General features: G+C 25.7%; 1 protein-coding gene across 1 annotated transcript in view; it reads right to left on the bottom strand.

Annotated features, from left to right (window-relative positions):
- The window catches only part of LOC111026746, a 286767-nt gene that overhangs the window by 8358 nt on the left and 259935 nt on the right, over positions 1 to 18474 (bottom strand). Inside the window, exons 29-39 of the mRNA XM_022304878.1 lie at positions 16916 to 17065; positions 14565 to 14663; positions 13263 to 13458; positions 12247 to 12470; positions 11939 to 12084; positions 8321 to 8567; positions 4996 to 5150; positions 3395 to 3560; positions 2635 to 2872; positions 2057 to 2273; positions 1305 to 1455 (exon numbers count right to left, since the gene is read on the bottom strand). Coding sequence (XP_022160570.1) covers positions 1305 to 1455; positions 2057 to 2273; positions 2635 to 2872; positions 3395 to 3560; positions 4996 to 5150; positions 8321 to 8567; positions 11939 to 12084; positions 12247 to 12470; positions 13263 to 13458; positions 14565 to 14663; positions 16916 to 17065 — 1989 coding nt within the window. The remainder of the gene's footprint in view (positions 1 to 1304; positions 1456 to 2056; positions 2274 to 2634; positions 2873 to 3394; positions 3561 to 4995; positions 5151 to 8320; positions 8568 to 11938; positions 12085 to 12246; positions 12471 to 13262; positions 13459 to 14564; positions 14664 to 16915; positions 17066 to 18474) is intronic.

Genomic DNA, 18474 nt, shown 5'->3' with positions numbered 1-18474 from the left:
AGTACACGTATATCTGTATACAGTATCCGTATCTATAAAGTATAATATGTTTATATATATATCTACCCGCATAATGATTTTAGTTTGGTTAAATACCTACCACAGGTCTCAAAGCGGGACGTATGGTCACGTTAATTATATCACACCTAATATGCAAAATTGCATAGTTATTCAAATTTTTGGATTTATTAAATTATAAAATAATTGTTTTTGTTTAAAATTTAATGTAACAATATTTAAGTATATTTGCACTCAAATAAATTTTTCAACGAAACGTTGAAGAATCAACATTTTTATTTTAACAGTATCAAATCGGTGCACTCAAATTACGCTATGCGTAAGAGTATTTACAATCCAGTATTGTTGGATCAACAGATCATTCCACAAAACGATTCTAAAAAATATCTAGGGATACACCTTCACTCATAACTCAATTGAAAACATCATGTGGGTCAGAAAAAAATCGCAAATTAAGGACAAAATAAGGAATCTCTATTGGCTGGACAAAAAACACTATGAACAAGACCTCACAATGTCTATTGTACGTAGCGATAATTAAGCCAATATGGACCTATGCAACACAACGTTGGGTTGTGTCAGGAATTTCAACATTGAGACTTTTTAACGCTATCAAAAATTGTTCTCCGTACTATTTGTCGCAACAACCGGTACTACAAAAACGATATTATTCACCGATGATGATCTCCATTCGGACAAGATTACTAAACTGCCCTCTAACACGAGATAAGTCTGGATAAGCAGGCCAGTTGGGCTAAAATACTTCAGAAGCCCCTTGAAACTACTCCATAACTTTCAAAACATAAGAAGTATCTAACACTGAACACCATATAACTTTATATATAATATTCGATTAGGAACGGGACTTCTCCACTGGGAGTGATAACCCAAATATGTTTTGTATAATATATCTACCACAATTAATAATTATTTAATGTGTATGTAGACCTTTGAATTGTATTGTTTAAGATCACTGATGGTTAGAATAATAAAAAAAAAACCTTCTGGTGGTTTAAAAAAGAAAAATATGAATCTTACAACACTTTGATTTTATATAAATGGTGTAATTAATTCTAATTATATAATAGATTATTTAATTACGGCTTGTGTAACTATCTCGCAAGAAAAATAGGTATAAATATTTGTAGGTACTTTATTCAGAGATGGTTTTTGATATTCTTACACGAAGTAGTCTTATGGTTGTAATTATTTTATAATTTTTGTATTCTTTAATCTTTGATATATCAACAAAATATAACTCAAATAATTCATAAAAATCTTCTTACACGTATTGCGTCAGCTGTCATTGGTCCACGACCAGCCGAAATGATGTATTGATGTACATAGTTGTTCTTTAGCCATATTGAACGTTTATCAACCGTCTGTGTAACATTTCGTAGTCTCTGAACCACTGTTTTAAGTCCATGGTGCCAAATGCTTTATAAATAAATATAAATAAATTATGTATGATATTATATAATGAAATAATATCATATGCAAATAGTGATAAGTACATAATTATAGCTATTAGCAAGTGTTAGTGTTTAATTTTCATTTGTTCTCATAAATGGTTGTATAGTGTATACAATAATTATAATAAAAAACCTATATCACATTTATGTTTTAGAATGAAACGTGACTTACATTTTGTCTTATTCACTATAGGTTAGGTTGGGTTTAAGAATTATTGATTTTATTAAAGAAATTATACACGAGTGGTGAAACAATATTTAACTGTTTGAAAACAATATACCTAATGTACCTACTAGTCGTCTTTCACTTTACGAAATTAGACACAAAATATTGAATTAATAAACTATTAAATACGAAATATGAAATGGATAGTTATTTTTAAAGTGGTCCTTATTTGAACTGTTTTGATGCAAAAAACTAGATTACCTAGTCACTATATGGTTTAAAAAAAAAATTGTTGATTATGTACGTAATGAAATATCACTATAATTATGATCTATTCAAATACAAGTCTGACTAAAATCCTGCAAGTGTTCTACATTAAAGTATGCGTTGTAGACTTTACCTAAGTAATCTGGGGGGAGCTAGTATATAGAATATTCGATTTTCACTTGTATTAGTTCCATATACTAATCCCAGACAACATTCTGATATCGAATAATTGCTCAAACTATATTTTCTTAATATTGACGCTCCATCAGTCTTCACTCGATCCCTTCCAACTGCACCACCAATAAATATGTCTCTGACAGTTGACAGTTCCAAGTATCCTTCCTGGAGACCTATTTGAAAAAATAAATACATATTAAATAAATCATAATTATATGTATTTTTCATTATAGTATCAAACATTTTTCTACTAAGATCGTCGACAGTGTGTTGAAAAGTCAATTTATAGCACAATTTATTTTTAGAAATACAAAACGTAGGTCATTTTTCACTATAAATACTATTATTTTTTGGTTTTTATAAACTATTATTATTTGTATAGTTCCAGTTGAAACTAGTGTAAACACAAACTATTTAATCATATATTTGATTAATATTTTAAAATAATGTAATATTATCTTATTGGTAAAAATGAATCTTAACCATATTTTATTTATCTATATCGATGTTTTTTCTATGTATTTACGCATTTACCCATAACTGATGAACAATTGACTGACGATCTGTTAATCAGTGCATTGGGTAAATTATCTTCAGGGTCAGTTTTCAAACAATAGTCAGGTGCACCAGAACTTCTTTTCAGTGCGCTCCACGACGTTTTATCCCAAGTCAATGTTGAACAGTTTCTCTCCAAACGCATGAAAATTCGAGCGGATCTGTTACTAGCCATTTCAGCAGCCCAATGAACAACAGTAGTCCCATGATGCATTATCTAAAACGAATAATAATATATCATGCTTTGTGAATAAATGCATACTTTAATTTCTGAAATCAATATTGTTCATTATTGTTTTAAACATTCCTATATAGATATAGAAGAATATATATTAAACTAAATAATAATGAATATTGATAAAAAGCATATATGTACAAAATCTCATTGCAAAACAAAACCGTAACCGTAAACCGTAGTTTATTATTTATTAATGAAGTTATTGATTTAAAAATAACGGTAGAATTTAAAATAATTTTTAGAATAATTCCAATTAGATGACAACAATTTCAACAAATAATTTTCTAAAATAAAAAATATATTTATAATAACCAATAGTGAAGTGAATTTTGAACATCTGTACAAATTAAAAATAATAAAGTTTAAATAATATAAAATATTACAATTATTTTTTGATTCAAATTCAAATTTAATACATAAACTCTTAAAAATTTAGAAACATAGAAAATGAAACACCAATAACGATAGTAATATGAACAGTATATTTTTATTTTGTATTACCTGTAATTCATGATGACCAATTGTAAAATCTTTAGAGCTGGGAGATATTGCTAGTGGTATTAACGAAACACCGTGATCGTACGCTAATGATTGTACAGGTTCATATTTCTGAGATGATTCTTCTTCAGAAGTATTTTGCAATTCGCCATTTTTTAACAAATGCAACCTTTACGCAGAAATACAAAAATGATTTATTATTCGGTTTGTTTTATTTTGCTATCAATAAAATATTAATAACACTAGCATATAGCGTAATACGATTATTATGTAATTATTACATTTTTATTTTCAATTTACATTGAAATAAAATAATTTATATCAACACAATATCAATATTTTATTTATATAAAAAAAGTTATCAATGTTTTTGAATGTTCTTCTTTCGTTTACGATACCTATATAACATTTGTCTTTAAACTAAGATGTGCAAGTTATATAATATGTCAGATATTTTACAGATAAATAAGTAAAATGCACAGTTAAGTCAAATGCTCGTCTTTTTGAAAACCAATTTTAAAAGTATGTATTAAGATACATAACAAATAAATATGACAGTAGAACAAAATAAAATATAATATATAGTTGTATCTAAATAGAATATCTTTAATAATAATACATTTTTATTGAAAATAATATTATTATTTATATTAAATGATATCACTATTGTTCATTTCAAGTAAATAAAAAAATAATGGTAATAAGTACTTAATTATTAATTAAACTTAAGCTTAAGATTTATACATCAATTTAATCTAGTATTAAATAATACATAAACATATTTAGTGAGCATTTTAAGTCATTCATTACCTATGTGCAATGAATACTGTTTTTGAGCAAAACATTTTAGAAGCACATGGATAATCATCAGATAGACAAATTTTCTATATTTTATTAGTTACGCACTCAAGATTAAAGTATCTACTTAAAATATTATTTATTACTTTATGAATGCGTACTTTTACTGGCCAGTGTAAGTTTTGTAGTAAATGGTGATACCTTAATTCTCAGTGGTTATTGAAAACTGTATTAAGTTTATTCAGCAAAATCAGAAGTCATAAATTCAGGTAAGGGTAACAACTAATATTAATAACCATATGTGTTTTTTATGTATTAATAATGGTTAAAAAGAAGATTTATGGCACTAGAGTAGCGCACTCACATGAGTTTAATAAATAATTAATAAGTAACAAGGTACATTTAAAATTATTATTTATAATATATATTTTTTTTAAGTTTAGTTGTTTAATCTATTTTGGATTTCTATTGCATTCATGTTTTTTTAATATTACATTATAATATATAAGTATTATATTAATATAATGTAATAAATATGGTATAGTACTAAAATGTAATATAATATTAAATATATAATACTAGTTTAGGATGTTTAAGTTTAAAAAGATAACAAAGAAATATAATATTAATAGTTATTTAATGATACATTTTGTATTTTTTTCAGTAAATATCAAACAATATATTAATTTATGTAGTAGGTGAATAATTGTAAATCATCCCTATCCGATTCAATTACGAAAAAGGCATATTAATGATGATTTTATTAAATAATAATTGATATATTTAATTTTTTTTTCTTAACTTACTTTGCTTCGTAAGTTTTCCTCTCAAAATAATGTCGATGATAATCTGATAATTCTTCTAATACGGATTGAACTTTATAGATTTTTTCCATATTAACAATGCCATCTAACCCAAGCGTAGTAGTATACCCATCTAAATATTCATGTTCGTCAAATGTCTGTAATTTATTGAAAAAATGATAATGATATTTTGAGTTTAATATAATTTAATGACGTAATAACGTAAAACATTTTCAAACAAAATTTAACTTTTTGTTTCGTATCGTTTAAAATGTTGAGATAACGTCATACTGAATGTACCGTTATACAATTATCTTGAACGCTGGCTTGACAGTTATTAAAATTAATAATCTTCAAATAAACAACAACAAAGCTTTCCAAAAATGAAATTTGTAGAGTTTTATATTGATGTTGTTTATTTTTGGGAAGATTTAATAATATTTTAAGAATTTAATAATAATTTGAATATATAGGTGGTCTAGTAGAATGCAAATTGCATTACGAAGAATATAATTGAAACGGAGTAATACCAACAGACAAAAATACTAAAAGTTAAATTATTTTCAATACTATATTGCATGTCTCTGATAAAAAAAAAATATATATTTATACATATTTAACTAAAAATACTGTTCGCAGATTGCACTATTGCAGATACTAGTATGTAGTTAATAGCAGACACATTTGAATAGTTAAAAAAATATGTAACTATTTCTTCTGCTATTGTATAGTAGATCTTAAATGTATTTTAAACCTCGTCATTGAAGAGGATGTGTTCAATTTTAAGTCAACGATAAATAGTTGCACACGAAGAGACGATTGAGCGAATTGAGGGATTTCCAGCATATATTTCCTACGATAGGTGGTTTATATTTACAGGTACTAGGTACTTATTAATAAAATTATACTATTAGAAGAATTTCCTTAACTTGGCGGGTTCGTTGGGTTCATTTTTCCCAAAAACATTGCACATTGGTTTTAACTTAATACTGACATATTATTGAATTGTGTGAAGAGTTGTTTGGTTTAAATAGCATAAAGTTAAGCTTATGTCTAGGCAATTAGTTATTGATAAGTCTATCAATACATATTTTTAAAAAGGCAATGTGTACCATAAACATAATAATATAGGTGGTAAAATGTGTAATATATACTATTGATCTTTTCTGAATTATAACAAAATAAGTTATACTTTTGAAATAATAGCTATTTTATAAATATCCGATTCGTCATGAATTTTTAAATAAATGGGTACAAAATAATTTTCAAATGTTTTTGATTTTAACGAATTTTGTCGACATTTGAACTTTAAGCACTTATAAATAAAAAACTGTGATTGCATATTATTTGTAAATGTTGTAACTTATGTAAGAACAACTTATGTGGGAACCTTATATTATATTTTCAAGGTTATTGATCTAGAAATATATATTTGTATAACATATATATGTTACGGGCAAAGTGGAAAATTCGGAAAATATATACAATGCCCGGGCATTGTACACAGTGACCGGGCATTGTATACAATGTCCGAGGTATATTGGGCAATGTAAATTGTGAAGTATTTATACAAATAATCTGCATCATATATTTTGTTAGATGATCCTGATAAACAATATGAACTTAAAATCGCCATCTGATTGTGCTTGGATATCGATCAAGTCAATTTGACAGCGAGAATTCATTTCAGAAGATATGACTGGTTTTACAACCAACCTTTTTTTAGCTGTACTTCCCTTATTTTTACACGATTCGCAATTATTTAAGTATAACATTATTACATCTCTAGTTATATTTTTGTACTTTTTATTAATCTCGTGTTCCATTCTATTTCTATCTCCATGTCCAATTGACAAATGAACTTCATATATAATATCATATAACTGAACATTATGCACATAATATTTTATTTTATTACCTTTAAATACATTTAAAATTTAATTAATTAAAAAAAAAATTATAATACTCTTATATGAATAACTTTATAAACGAGTATAATTAAATTAGTATATAATATCATTGATTAGGTATAATAATATTATGCAGATTATTTGTATAGATACTTCACAATTTACATTGCCCAATATACCTCGGACATTGTATACATTGTCCGAATTTTCCATTTTGTCGTAACATATATAACAATAAAAAAAATCGAACATTTCATATGTTATAAATTACTAAAAATTAGTAAAAATATTTTGAAAATTGTATATTTAATATGTGTATAAAACACTTTTATTTGCATTTAGTAAAAATATCGAATCCTTTTTGTCATACTTTTTTGGGTTAGTAATTAGTATAACAAAAATAAATAACCAAATCGATTTTGACAAAACCAGTGTTGCAAAATTCTTTAAACTAGTTAGTACTATTAATAAGTCCCAAAATAAGTGGGAGTTGGGAACTTTATATAATTTTATTCAATCCAAAGTACCAACTATAAATCAAATTTTCTACTAGAAACTACCCTCAATAATTAAGGTTAAATTAAACATTTGTTTCAAAACGTAATGACAGACACAGACAATTTTTTAAAAAAAATGAACTGATCATTGTAAAACTGGTGAAAAATAATAAATATTTGTTTGAAATCTCAAAGATGTGTTAAAATGTATTAACGAAACAGACTAAATATTCTCAATATTTGCCATATTAATTTATATATATGAAATCAAAATATAATTATTTTGAATGGGGACATTCTATTAGAATGGTGTTAAATAATATTAATTTGATAGGTTGATAATCGTTCACACACGAATAAGTTGTAATGTTTACCTACATTTATCACAGGTAGCTGTTAGTTTCCAACGTTTAATAATTTACCTAAATATAGTATTGTCACCTGATTAACAGTTCCTATTAAATAGCAATATTATTTGTTATCAACAACATAAATATTAAACTGCAATAATGTATAGAACACAACTATAACAGTCGCGTCTTTAATTTTGTAAACATATTGACCCTTCACAGTTGTATTTAGACAGTTAGTTTCATAATGGAATGTTTATTTAAATCAATTGAAGAGATCAAGCCATTACTGTGTAGACAGGACTACCTACTATTATTGTATAACGACGAAATATTATTGTTGCCTTTGTCATACTCTAAGATGCGTTATTCTACGATAAACGGCATACCATTGATCTTATTATATAGGTAAGTGCTTTTATAAAAATCGTGAGTAACGAATATAAACGCTGATTCCACCGATTTGAGTTTCATCAAGTTCACAATAATAACAGCACAACCGACGACGACATGATTCACAACTCGATTTTATAATATTTAATTGACGATTAAACTGCGATATGATAGGTACCTCGCTTAAAGCCTTGCCGTCTTGGTCAGATAATACGATAGCACTGGGCGTCTCTTTCATTATTTTCCTAATTTCACGCATAAAGGATCCAAAAAATGGAACCACTGGACAGTCGGGCATAGCCAGGGCTTTCTGTAGAATGGTGTCGTATTGTGATGTCGACAAGAGAGCGTCGGTCAGATAATAGAATAATGGAACCTTCTCCTTTTCTAATACTGTCTGCATGAATGGCCTTATTTTTTCTGATCTGTAACACGTATCACAAAATAAATATTTAATAGATTGCGCTAAAAAAGATATTTAAAGCACCATGTTAAATATTGTAATGGGCCAAAAGTACAAACACATTTAAAACATCTCATGAATAAATCCGTTTTTTTTTTCATGCCATGCAGCCTCAACAATTGATTTCCAAATATACACAGAAATAAAATATATTAGAATCCTTATCTTTTGGTACGATCCTATTATGGAGTTCAATTTCAGAGATGTTTTGAATGAGTTCATTGGAATTATTATTTTACACAAAGAAACAAATGATAGGCATAAGGAAGATTGCACACAAAGCTCCGTAATATTACTATTGAGGCCTAGAAATTTACTAAGGCCTACAAACGCCAGTATTATATACATTTTTAGAATTAACCTTTTTGGTTATATATTATATTCTATACATAGCTAATATCTTTTCATAATCATAACAGCATAATAGTATTTGTATAAGTAAGTACCGTTGAGTTCAAAACATGTATAATCTCGGCAAAGAAATCGTGTATGTTAATATATTATATTATTATTATAGACATGAGTGTAAACTATATCTATATAAATAATAACTTGTATTAGACACAATTATTATATTTTTAGTTTATTGACTTAAAATGTATTCATCGTTCATTTTATCAGCTAACACTAGCTAGTAAATTATATTTAACAAATTCGTAAAAAAACGTATTTATTAAATAAAAAAAGTGTAATATGTATACATAAATATTAAAATATAAATGTATATATTTGAATAGCGATTTCAAGTATGAACATGTCATAAAAATAACAAATAATGCAAACATACTTTTACACTAGAATATAAATATAATGGTTTAATAAAGTTTTTTAATGCCTACCACAACATTTTATGACACCCTATTAGGTACATACATAATAATTATTGTTTAGTGACTAATTGATAGGTATACATATCACAAGTGCATATACATTAACGGGATATAATTTCATAATTTGTATAGGTATTATGTTACATTATGTCACATTATAATATTTGTCTAACTTTTTCTGAATAACAATTTTTTTTTTTAAGTTTTGATAGGTATCTATCATTGATAAAATAGTTAACTTTATTTATATTACTCTCTCTTCATCCTTAGACCATATATTAAACTTATAATAAATAGTTGCAAATCGTTTTATATTTACGCGTCAACGTTTTCAAAACTTTTGTTCAGTAGTAGAATAAATTGTAAATTACCTACGATTTTGGCTTGCTACACACAAAATCAAATCTAAAAATCACGGAAACTCCAAAATTCGTTATTTTTAATTTTTTCAAATAAAATAAACTGACTAGTGAATGATTAATTAATAGATTATAAATTACTGAGAAACCGAGTTCAACATGTTTAACTATTTCACTGATATGTATGACATAAATATACATATTTTATTATTATTATTAAAATGTCAAAGTATTATATCTTTTAATGTTTATTTTTTTTCAGCAAAATTTGAGAGAGTAAAGTTTCATTGTATGTATTAACTCCTATGCGTGTATGTTCTAACTATTATTGACACAATGTATCATCTCAAGTCTATTGGAAATAATTTTTTTCGAATTAATATTATTTTGATTGATTATCGAAACGTATCTGCATGTATAATGTATACTCAGCTATAATAAAATTGTTGTAAACTTCAATGAAACTATATCTCTATGAAAAATGTTGCTTAATATTCAAAGAAAACCTATCAAGTTATCCAAGCTTTTAATTTTTATAAACAAAAGTTCTTTCCAATGTTTTCATTGATAACCTTATAAAACCATAATCAGTGCTCAAAGGATTTAGTGTACAATAATTTACAAAAACAAAAAAAACAATTCAGTTAGCAAGTTTATTGATTTATAATGTCACATACTAAGCATAAATATTTTTGTAATAATTATAATAAATTGCGAACAAACAATTTAAAAAAAATAGTATTTACGATTAAATTACAGTGAAATCTTGGTTACCGATCATTCTAATTGCCACAATCTTTTTCAAGATATTTTTGAAAAATAATATATCCACATAAGTTTTCAATACCTATTGAGAAGGTCCAAACAAGCTACATTTTATTTTAGGTCTAGACAAATTCAAGTAATCGAAATTTCACTGTATATAAAGATTCAAATAATAATACAATGATGTGAAGTTTTTGATTGTCTGAGTTTCTGTGATTTGTTCATGTGTTCGTATTTCAAATAGATCAAATAAAACATAGCAATTGTAATTTTGTATCAGTTTTTTCATTGGCCAATAAGGGCTGTACAATAATGGTTTTTTCTTTATTCATAACTTGATTTAATAAAATTTAAAAAAAAATGACAAAGAGATTTATTCAAGTTGAAGTAAAATAATTTCCATTAATATTTTTTGTACAAGAACAATAAACTGAACGTTGTCGATATATTTTAACATTGTTTAAGTTTTTGAGTACTTTGTCTTGAAAATGAATTGCACTATGCAGAAATTATTGTGCAATAATGCACATTAGTATTGCTGAATTTGTGATCAGCGAAGCTAGTAGTTTCCGCCGGCCTACAAACATTGTTGTTATAATCGCTGAAGACCGGTTGAAACCACTGCTTTACTGACACGTCTTTGTCCCGTGATCAATAACCCCAACGTCCGATCGAATTCAGTAATCTCCGTGCTGTCGACCTGTTTAACTTAATTTTGCTTTCTGGTTTCGAAAATCAATCAAGTATTGGTTAGAATTTGTTAGTCTGTTCAACAATTATCTATATAGTTCATTTCTTGCAATCAACTACAGTATTTTGAAAACAATCAATATTATAGTGATTTTTTGGAATAATTATTACCATACCTACAGTATTAAACTAGTTCTCAATCGAATTATGTCACACAAAAATAGTACTTAACTCTGTAAAGAAAATAATTTCATTTTAAAACTCATATAACGTCTTTATCATAATATTATAGTTGATTAACCATTAAGTTTCGAATAAAAATATACCCCAGTAAACATCTTTGAATTGCATATTTTAAATATAATACAAAACAATCCATTTATAATTGAAATTATAAAAATGAATTGTTATTTTTTTATAACTAAAATAAATTAATTTTTAGTTTTGTTTACTTTTTAGACAACTTTTGATATTAGTTCTTTAAACACTTTTTAATTTAGTGGAGAAATCTCAAATATTGCAAGTCTGTAATATTTTCTAATTTAATGTTTAGACGTTTAGTGACTAAAATAATAATTGATTATGAATTCAAATTATACTAGCGTTTGTAGCACTTAATAGTCTGAAGCTCTAAAATAATATCCTATTGCACGTAATGTAGATAAATTAATAATATTAAAATTTGTTACTTGAGTCCAGCTATAATTTCCATAGCTCCATTGAAATTTCCAATGTTCCAACATTCTTTGGCCACTCTCAAAAGGCAAGACAATATAGCCTTCCGATCTTCGTGTGTTGGTCGAGTGATGATAAGATGCGTTGTCCATGAGCTTACCTACAAGTTAAATAACACATTAAACGTCAGTAAAATACAATCACATTTGTATAATTTACTATTATTTTTTGTTATTCAATTGAACAATAAAAGCTGTACGATTTACAATGGTTGTGATTTAAGTTATAATATTAAACATAAATAATCATTAAGAATACGTACTGCATTGAACCTGTCTATGAGTTTTTTTACTGAGGTGTTACATGCGTTTGCTCCGTCTTGATCTAAAGTCACTTGCCGCAAAAAATCAAGTGGTGGAACGTCATAAAACAAATCGTTTTCTCTATCACTTAAAAGTATTGCCACTTCTTCGGGGAAATGTAATATTCGCCGCAGCGAGTCTAATTCTGATGCAAAAGTGTCGTCCAGGTTTATCTCTCTGAATTCTACATAATTATAAAAAAAACATGATATATTTATTTAATAAATTAGTGTGGTCTAAAATTATATGTTTTGGTCCTCAAATAGTTTATGAATTCAAATAATGAGCACATCAATTTAAGTAATAATACAATTTAAAAATATTTTCTGACTTTAAATGTATTTAATCATTACATTAGTTTATCATTTGTTACGCATATTATTAATGTTTCTGAAACTCTCTAAACAAATTGCATTATTCCTAACTTTGTGTTGAATAAATTATAATTTTAGTGAACATTTGATTGAGGAGTAGAAGCATAGAACAATTATTTTTAATTTTATGAAATTACTCAACACAAGTTATTATCACTATGCATTAAAAACTATTCATTAATTTAAATCAAGATACAATAATTATAAATTTCTTTATACTGTACCTACACAGTTCATATGGGTAAATATGAATTAAATAATTAATAATTATTATTCTATTATATTGAAAACATATTAGTTTAATTGTGTAACTAATTGAAACATGTAAATAACCATGAAGAGGTACCTACTGAATGCCTACATTCTAAAAAAATAATAATGAATTGGAAATAAATAATAAAAAAAAACTGGGTGGTTGCTTACCACAAATCATAACCTTAACTGACTTATTTTGTATTCCTTTACGTATTCCATTATAAAAACCATTAATAAAGGCTAAAGATTATACAATATTCAAATATAAATGTAAACACTTTTAATTCAACCTCAATAGTTGAAAAAACATCAAATTAACTTGAAATACTCAGGAAATTATTACTAACCTAATGGTTTATTAGGCTGACGTGGTGCAATTACGGAATGCCGCTCTAAGAAATTGTTGTCGATCTCTTGTAGAATTTTTAATAAAACAAAACCAATGTCACGTAATGATCGCTCTGTTGGTGTGGCCAATGTCCACTTGGAGTTACGAAATTCAAGTGACACTTTGTTTCGATTTCTTCTGAATACCGTTTGCCACTATATTATTTTTGTAACATAAGATTTAATTATTATGATTTTATGAATAATAGTAATGATAGTTTTTAAATATTTAAGCTATAAACAAAAAAAAATAAAAAACAAACACTAGGTACTGATTAATATTATAATGTTAAGCAAATCAAGCATGTCAATGGATCATTTGATTTGGACATTTCAAAACGACTACTATCATAAAATATTTGCAAAAAAAAATATATCAGTGAAATTCGTGGATACCTATATTCAAGATTTATGGTATTCCAAATTCAACGAACTCTTCCAGAATTTAATTATTAAAATTATAAATAAATAATGCATTGTCTGAAGTAGGTCTATCATATTATATTATAAAGTTTATGACAATGTGTTCAAAAGAATTAATAAAATGTATGTACCTATAGTAATATTATAATAACTGCTTGAGTAGTGAAAGACAGTTGGATTATTCAATTTCGCATTATTTTATGATTAATTAAATAAAATATTAAATAATAAACCTTTAACCAAATATGCACATACTTCGCTAAAAAAATATTGAAATAACCTTAAAATGGTTTAAATGAATAATCTTAATTGATAAATTCAGTTTGAAAATAGTCATGTTTTTAATTTAACTGCATTATTTGTTATTGGAAAAAATCGACAGGTTTTTATTCATACAAAATTAATCGAAGATCCGGATAAAGTCAAATGTATTTGGGACAATAAAACATCGGTTAATCTAAATAGCATACAAAACAATAGAAAATCTATGAATTTAAATTCATTTTGGAAAATAGTGTTTGATTCACTTAATCATTATATTTCATTATTATTTACATAAATTTTGCTTAAGTGTACAACTTTATATATATATATATATGCGTACGACTGTACGAGACAAGGGCTTGGTTTGGTATTTTCACTCGTCCATTTTATTTTTGTGCAGGTACAAGAACCTAAATGTAATTTTTTTAAATACATTTTTAGAAGTATGATAATAATATTATATAGGTACAAAATTGAAAATATATGTCTTATAGTTATCCAATATTTATAGTTAATTAAATTATTGATACTAAAGTAATCTATGAAAACAATAACAATTTTCATATTTCGCTTACCTGAAGTAAATCTTGTGTATTTTGACTCTTTGATACAATTTTCGTTTTATTGTCGAGCAAAATTATTTTATCGAAACTCAGTCCAAGCAAACGTGCAGCCTACATAAGACACAAATATATTTTAAATAAATAATACTGCTTGTTAGGTAAATAATTATAATATTAGGTATACTGAATTGATTGGATTTTTGCTGTAAACTCAAAATATATAATGCACCACATATTCTATGAATTATGACAAAAATGTGGTTGAGTGTATAATATTAAAATGATTAAATATCTCAAATATTATTTTTACGATTAAACAGTTATAATTCATGATTGATTTTATAGAACACGACATAGTAAAAAAATCAATTAGTTTTTTATTTTCAATGAACTAAAAACTGAGCTACCATAAGAAATGTTTCAGTAAAATAAAAATTACATCATCATAGTATGTTCGTATTTTAAATCTAATATTTATTTATACAACATAAAAACGACTGTTGGTTAATTTGTTAGAAATTTTATTATAATATAATTATTTTGTTATTTTTTAATTATACTAAAAAACTTAGAAAACACATTCTTAATCCAAACCAAACAAAACCATTTTCATAGTTTTTAACAGAACAACTGTATTAACCAAAAAAATAATCATTGAGATTTCAGAATATTATAAAAAAAACAAAACATTTAAATTGTTAAGTTTTTCGTAGATTATGCGACTGAAATATTTCATAAGTCAACCTATTTACCTAACCAAGTATTATAATAATACAGGGTGTAACAGAAAGATTTGACAAATGAAAATTAGTACTTAATTATGAAGACACATTTTTGTGGCCAAAGAGTTTATTTTTTAAAATATCAATATTTTATTGAAGTAAATTAATTTAAAACTTCAAAAAATATATATTTTTGGGCATTTCCTGACTTAAGTATATTTATCTTAAGATATTCAATATCCATTTAATTTTCACAATTATTGTCATATGCTTAACAATAATGTACATTTTTTTTTTATTTGTAAAGTAATTCTGTTACACCCTGTATGTTACTTATCAGCCAGTTTATCCAACGATAATAATGGAGTAGAACAGAGGATATTCATGACCGTTGGGGAGACATCCGACGGCGACAGTGGTTTTATCAACGCCGTTTATGCAATATATAATAAAGCGGAAACAAGGTTGTTTCCGCTTTATTCCTTACGATTTCTGTACCTAGTGTACCTCTTAGCGTCACACAATATATCCATATAATCTTAAATATATCTATTGTTAATTTTACACATCGAGTTAATTTTTATCGTCATATAGGATTAGTTTGAATATTTATTTCCTCATATTTTTTTTCTACAATCCATTTTTTGTATTAATTTACCATAATTGTAACCAAGTGTTCATAATTAAAAAAAAACAGAAATTATTATTAGTGAAATATTTTTAAGTTAGTATAAAAACAAAAATGAATGGACTCCAAACATTGATAATATTTACATTCATTAAATACATTTTCGTTGCCAATTCAAATTTAAGTTATTATATATTTTATGGTTGCCTATTACTTATTAGCAATTCGTTGGAAACGTCAACAGTATAAATTATTTTATTTTAAATAATCTTAATATCTCTCTTGTTTATAAAAAAAAGTTTAAAATGTTATCAACAAATATTTAGAAGATAGTTCATTAATGTGTATTGTTAAATTTGGTCCGATTTTCAATCTTTCATGCAATTTTAAAGTGTAATATTTTATTTTATTTTATATAACTCTATGCTTATATTAAATAATCATAATATAATCGATTAAAAAACTATAGTTTCTGTCAGCAAAAGCGTATTACAAGAATCATTTTAAAATCAATCGAATTGGGTATACCAAAAATTGAAATATTGTAGTAGGTATAATTGTTTCTTTACTATATTTTTTAAATTGTATACCAAATATTGTTTATTAAATAATGTAGGTATTAATAATTATATTGATTAAATCTACCGACACTATGAAGTATTATACACATATTACAGAGTATAAATGTTAAGCATCCTTTAATTACATAAAACAAAAATTCACAATATTATTTGAAACAATTTTTTTTATTTTAGCTTTTATTTAAAAATTAAAGTAGGTGACCAGGAAAAAATTTATTAAAATTAAGAAGTTAAAATAATAATATGATGTATTTACAAAATAATTAGACGTGTGTAACTTTGGTTGGGAATAGATTTTATCGAGACTAATATTAATTGTTTTGTTATATTTAAAACTATTAGGTTTGTATAGATACTAACTATAATATAAATTGATATGCATAAATAACTAAAAATGTATAGAATTCAAAATAAAAAAAAAAAATATATTACCTTTGTTTTTGTTCTACCACGTTGAATTTCTTTCACAAAGTAAAAGTTACAACCGAACGCCGGCAGACGTTTACATCTCTCTACATAAATACGTTTCAGCTGCAATTCTGAGTCATTCAAAAGTGTGTGAGCAACAATTTTTTTCAATTCCTGTAAACAAAAAAAAAAAACAAGAAACAAAAAATCGTCATTTTTAAAAATATCCAAGTTCAAAAAACTAAATGGTCAAGATTAATATGATAAATCTAACAGACATTAGGTACGTTGTTTTTTATTTCGTTATTTTATTATACAGCATATTACACGGTGTGATACATTTCACGTCATACCGTTACAAATTTAATTCCATAACGTGCCACGAGATAAACTAAATGGATTTTACATGTACGGGAAAACATTATCAAAACTGGTCAATAATAGTTGAAACCATAATAACTATTGTTGGTAATACATATCTGGAAAATACAAGTTTATCGAAACGTTTGATTTATGGAAAATAAATAATAAATACTCTAGTAGTAGCGTGACAGGTATTAGCCGAGATATTCTGCTAGGATTAAATTCTAAAAATCTTTAATTACCGCATACCTAAAATCCGAGACCTAACCGACTAAACAACACGACTGAAATAATAGTATATAAATTATGCAACGATAAAAGTAAATAAACATTGCTAATTAAATAAAAAATATATTGCAAAACATGGATGCATGTACAGTTTCAGAGGGAAATCAAATTCATTAAATAGGTAAATAGGTAGGTATAGAATTTAAAAAGAAAATTATTAGGCGTAGGTATGTGTTTTATCTTTTATAATTATATTATTAATGTGCAAATGTATTGATACACATTTTGACCCTAATTAAAATTCAGTTTATTATTATTATTTTTATCAGAACATATTGCAGAATTAAAACAAATACAAACAATCCATTCGGTTAGGTGTTTTGATTATGTATAATATTATGTAATATCTTGTTGCGATGAATTAAAATATATCAATTAATTAATTGTATGTTATAATATAATAAGTGAGTATGTATTATATTTTGTTATAATTACCAAGGTCCGTTGATTTATTGACTATTGCAGCTTCTACTCAAAACTTTAAAATTTTAATTTTGTCTCATACTTATACCTATTTAAATAAGTTAGATAATACGCAATAAAGAGAAATACTTTCAGAAAAATAGTTCTGTATGTCTATGTACGAAATCTGAAACCTAAATGAACAGTGTGCCACATGGTGTATTGCTTTTATACCATCCACCACAGAGAAAAATTACCATATGAATAATTTCGCTGAACCAACCGCAACTGTTTGGCGTTCAACCGGCGTAAACATCTAACTGACCGTTTGTGGTCCAAATAAACGGAATTAATATGTTCTTTGGATGTTCATTAATGTGTGTGGACAAAAAAAAAATGGATACAGTAAAAAATGTTCCTTTAAAAACCATACAGTTTAGTATTATTTGTATTTGTTATTTTATTGTATATGAAGAAATTAACTAAGTGAAAATTATTTTTCCCCAACGACAATACTTGTCATTTAATCA

This window comes from Myzus persicae, unplaced genomic scaffold (assembly GCF_001856785.1).
Source record: "Myzus persicae strain clone G006 unplaced genomic scaffold, MPER_G0061.0, whole genome shotgun sequence".
Lineage (NCBI taxonomy): Eukaryota > Metazoa > Arthropoda > Insecta > Hemiptera > Aphididae > Myzus > Myzus persicae.
Note: the sequence above shows the minus strand (reverse complement) of the source record. Positions and strands in the feature narration are given on the sequence as shown.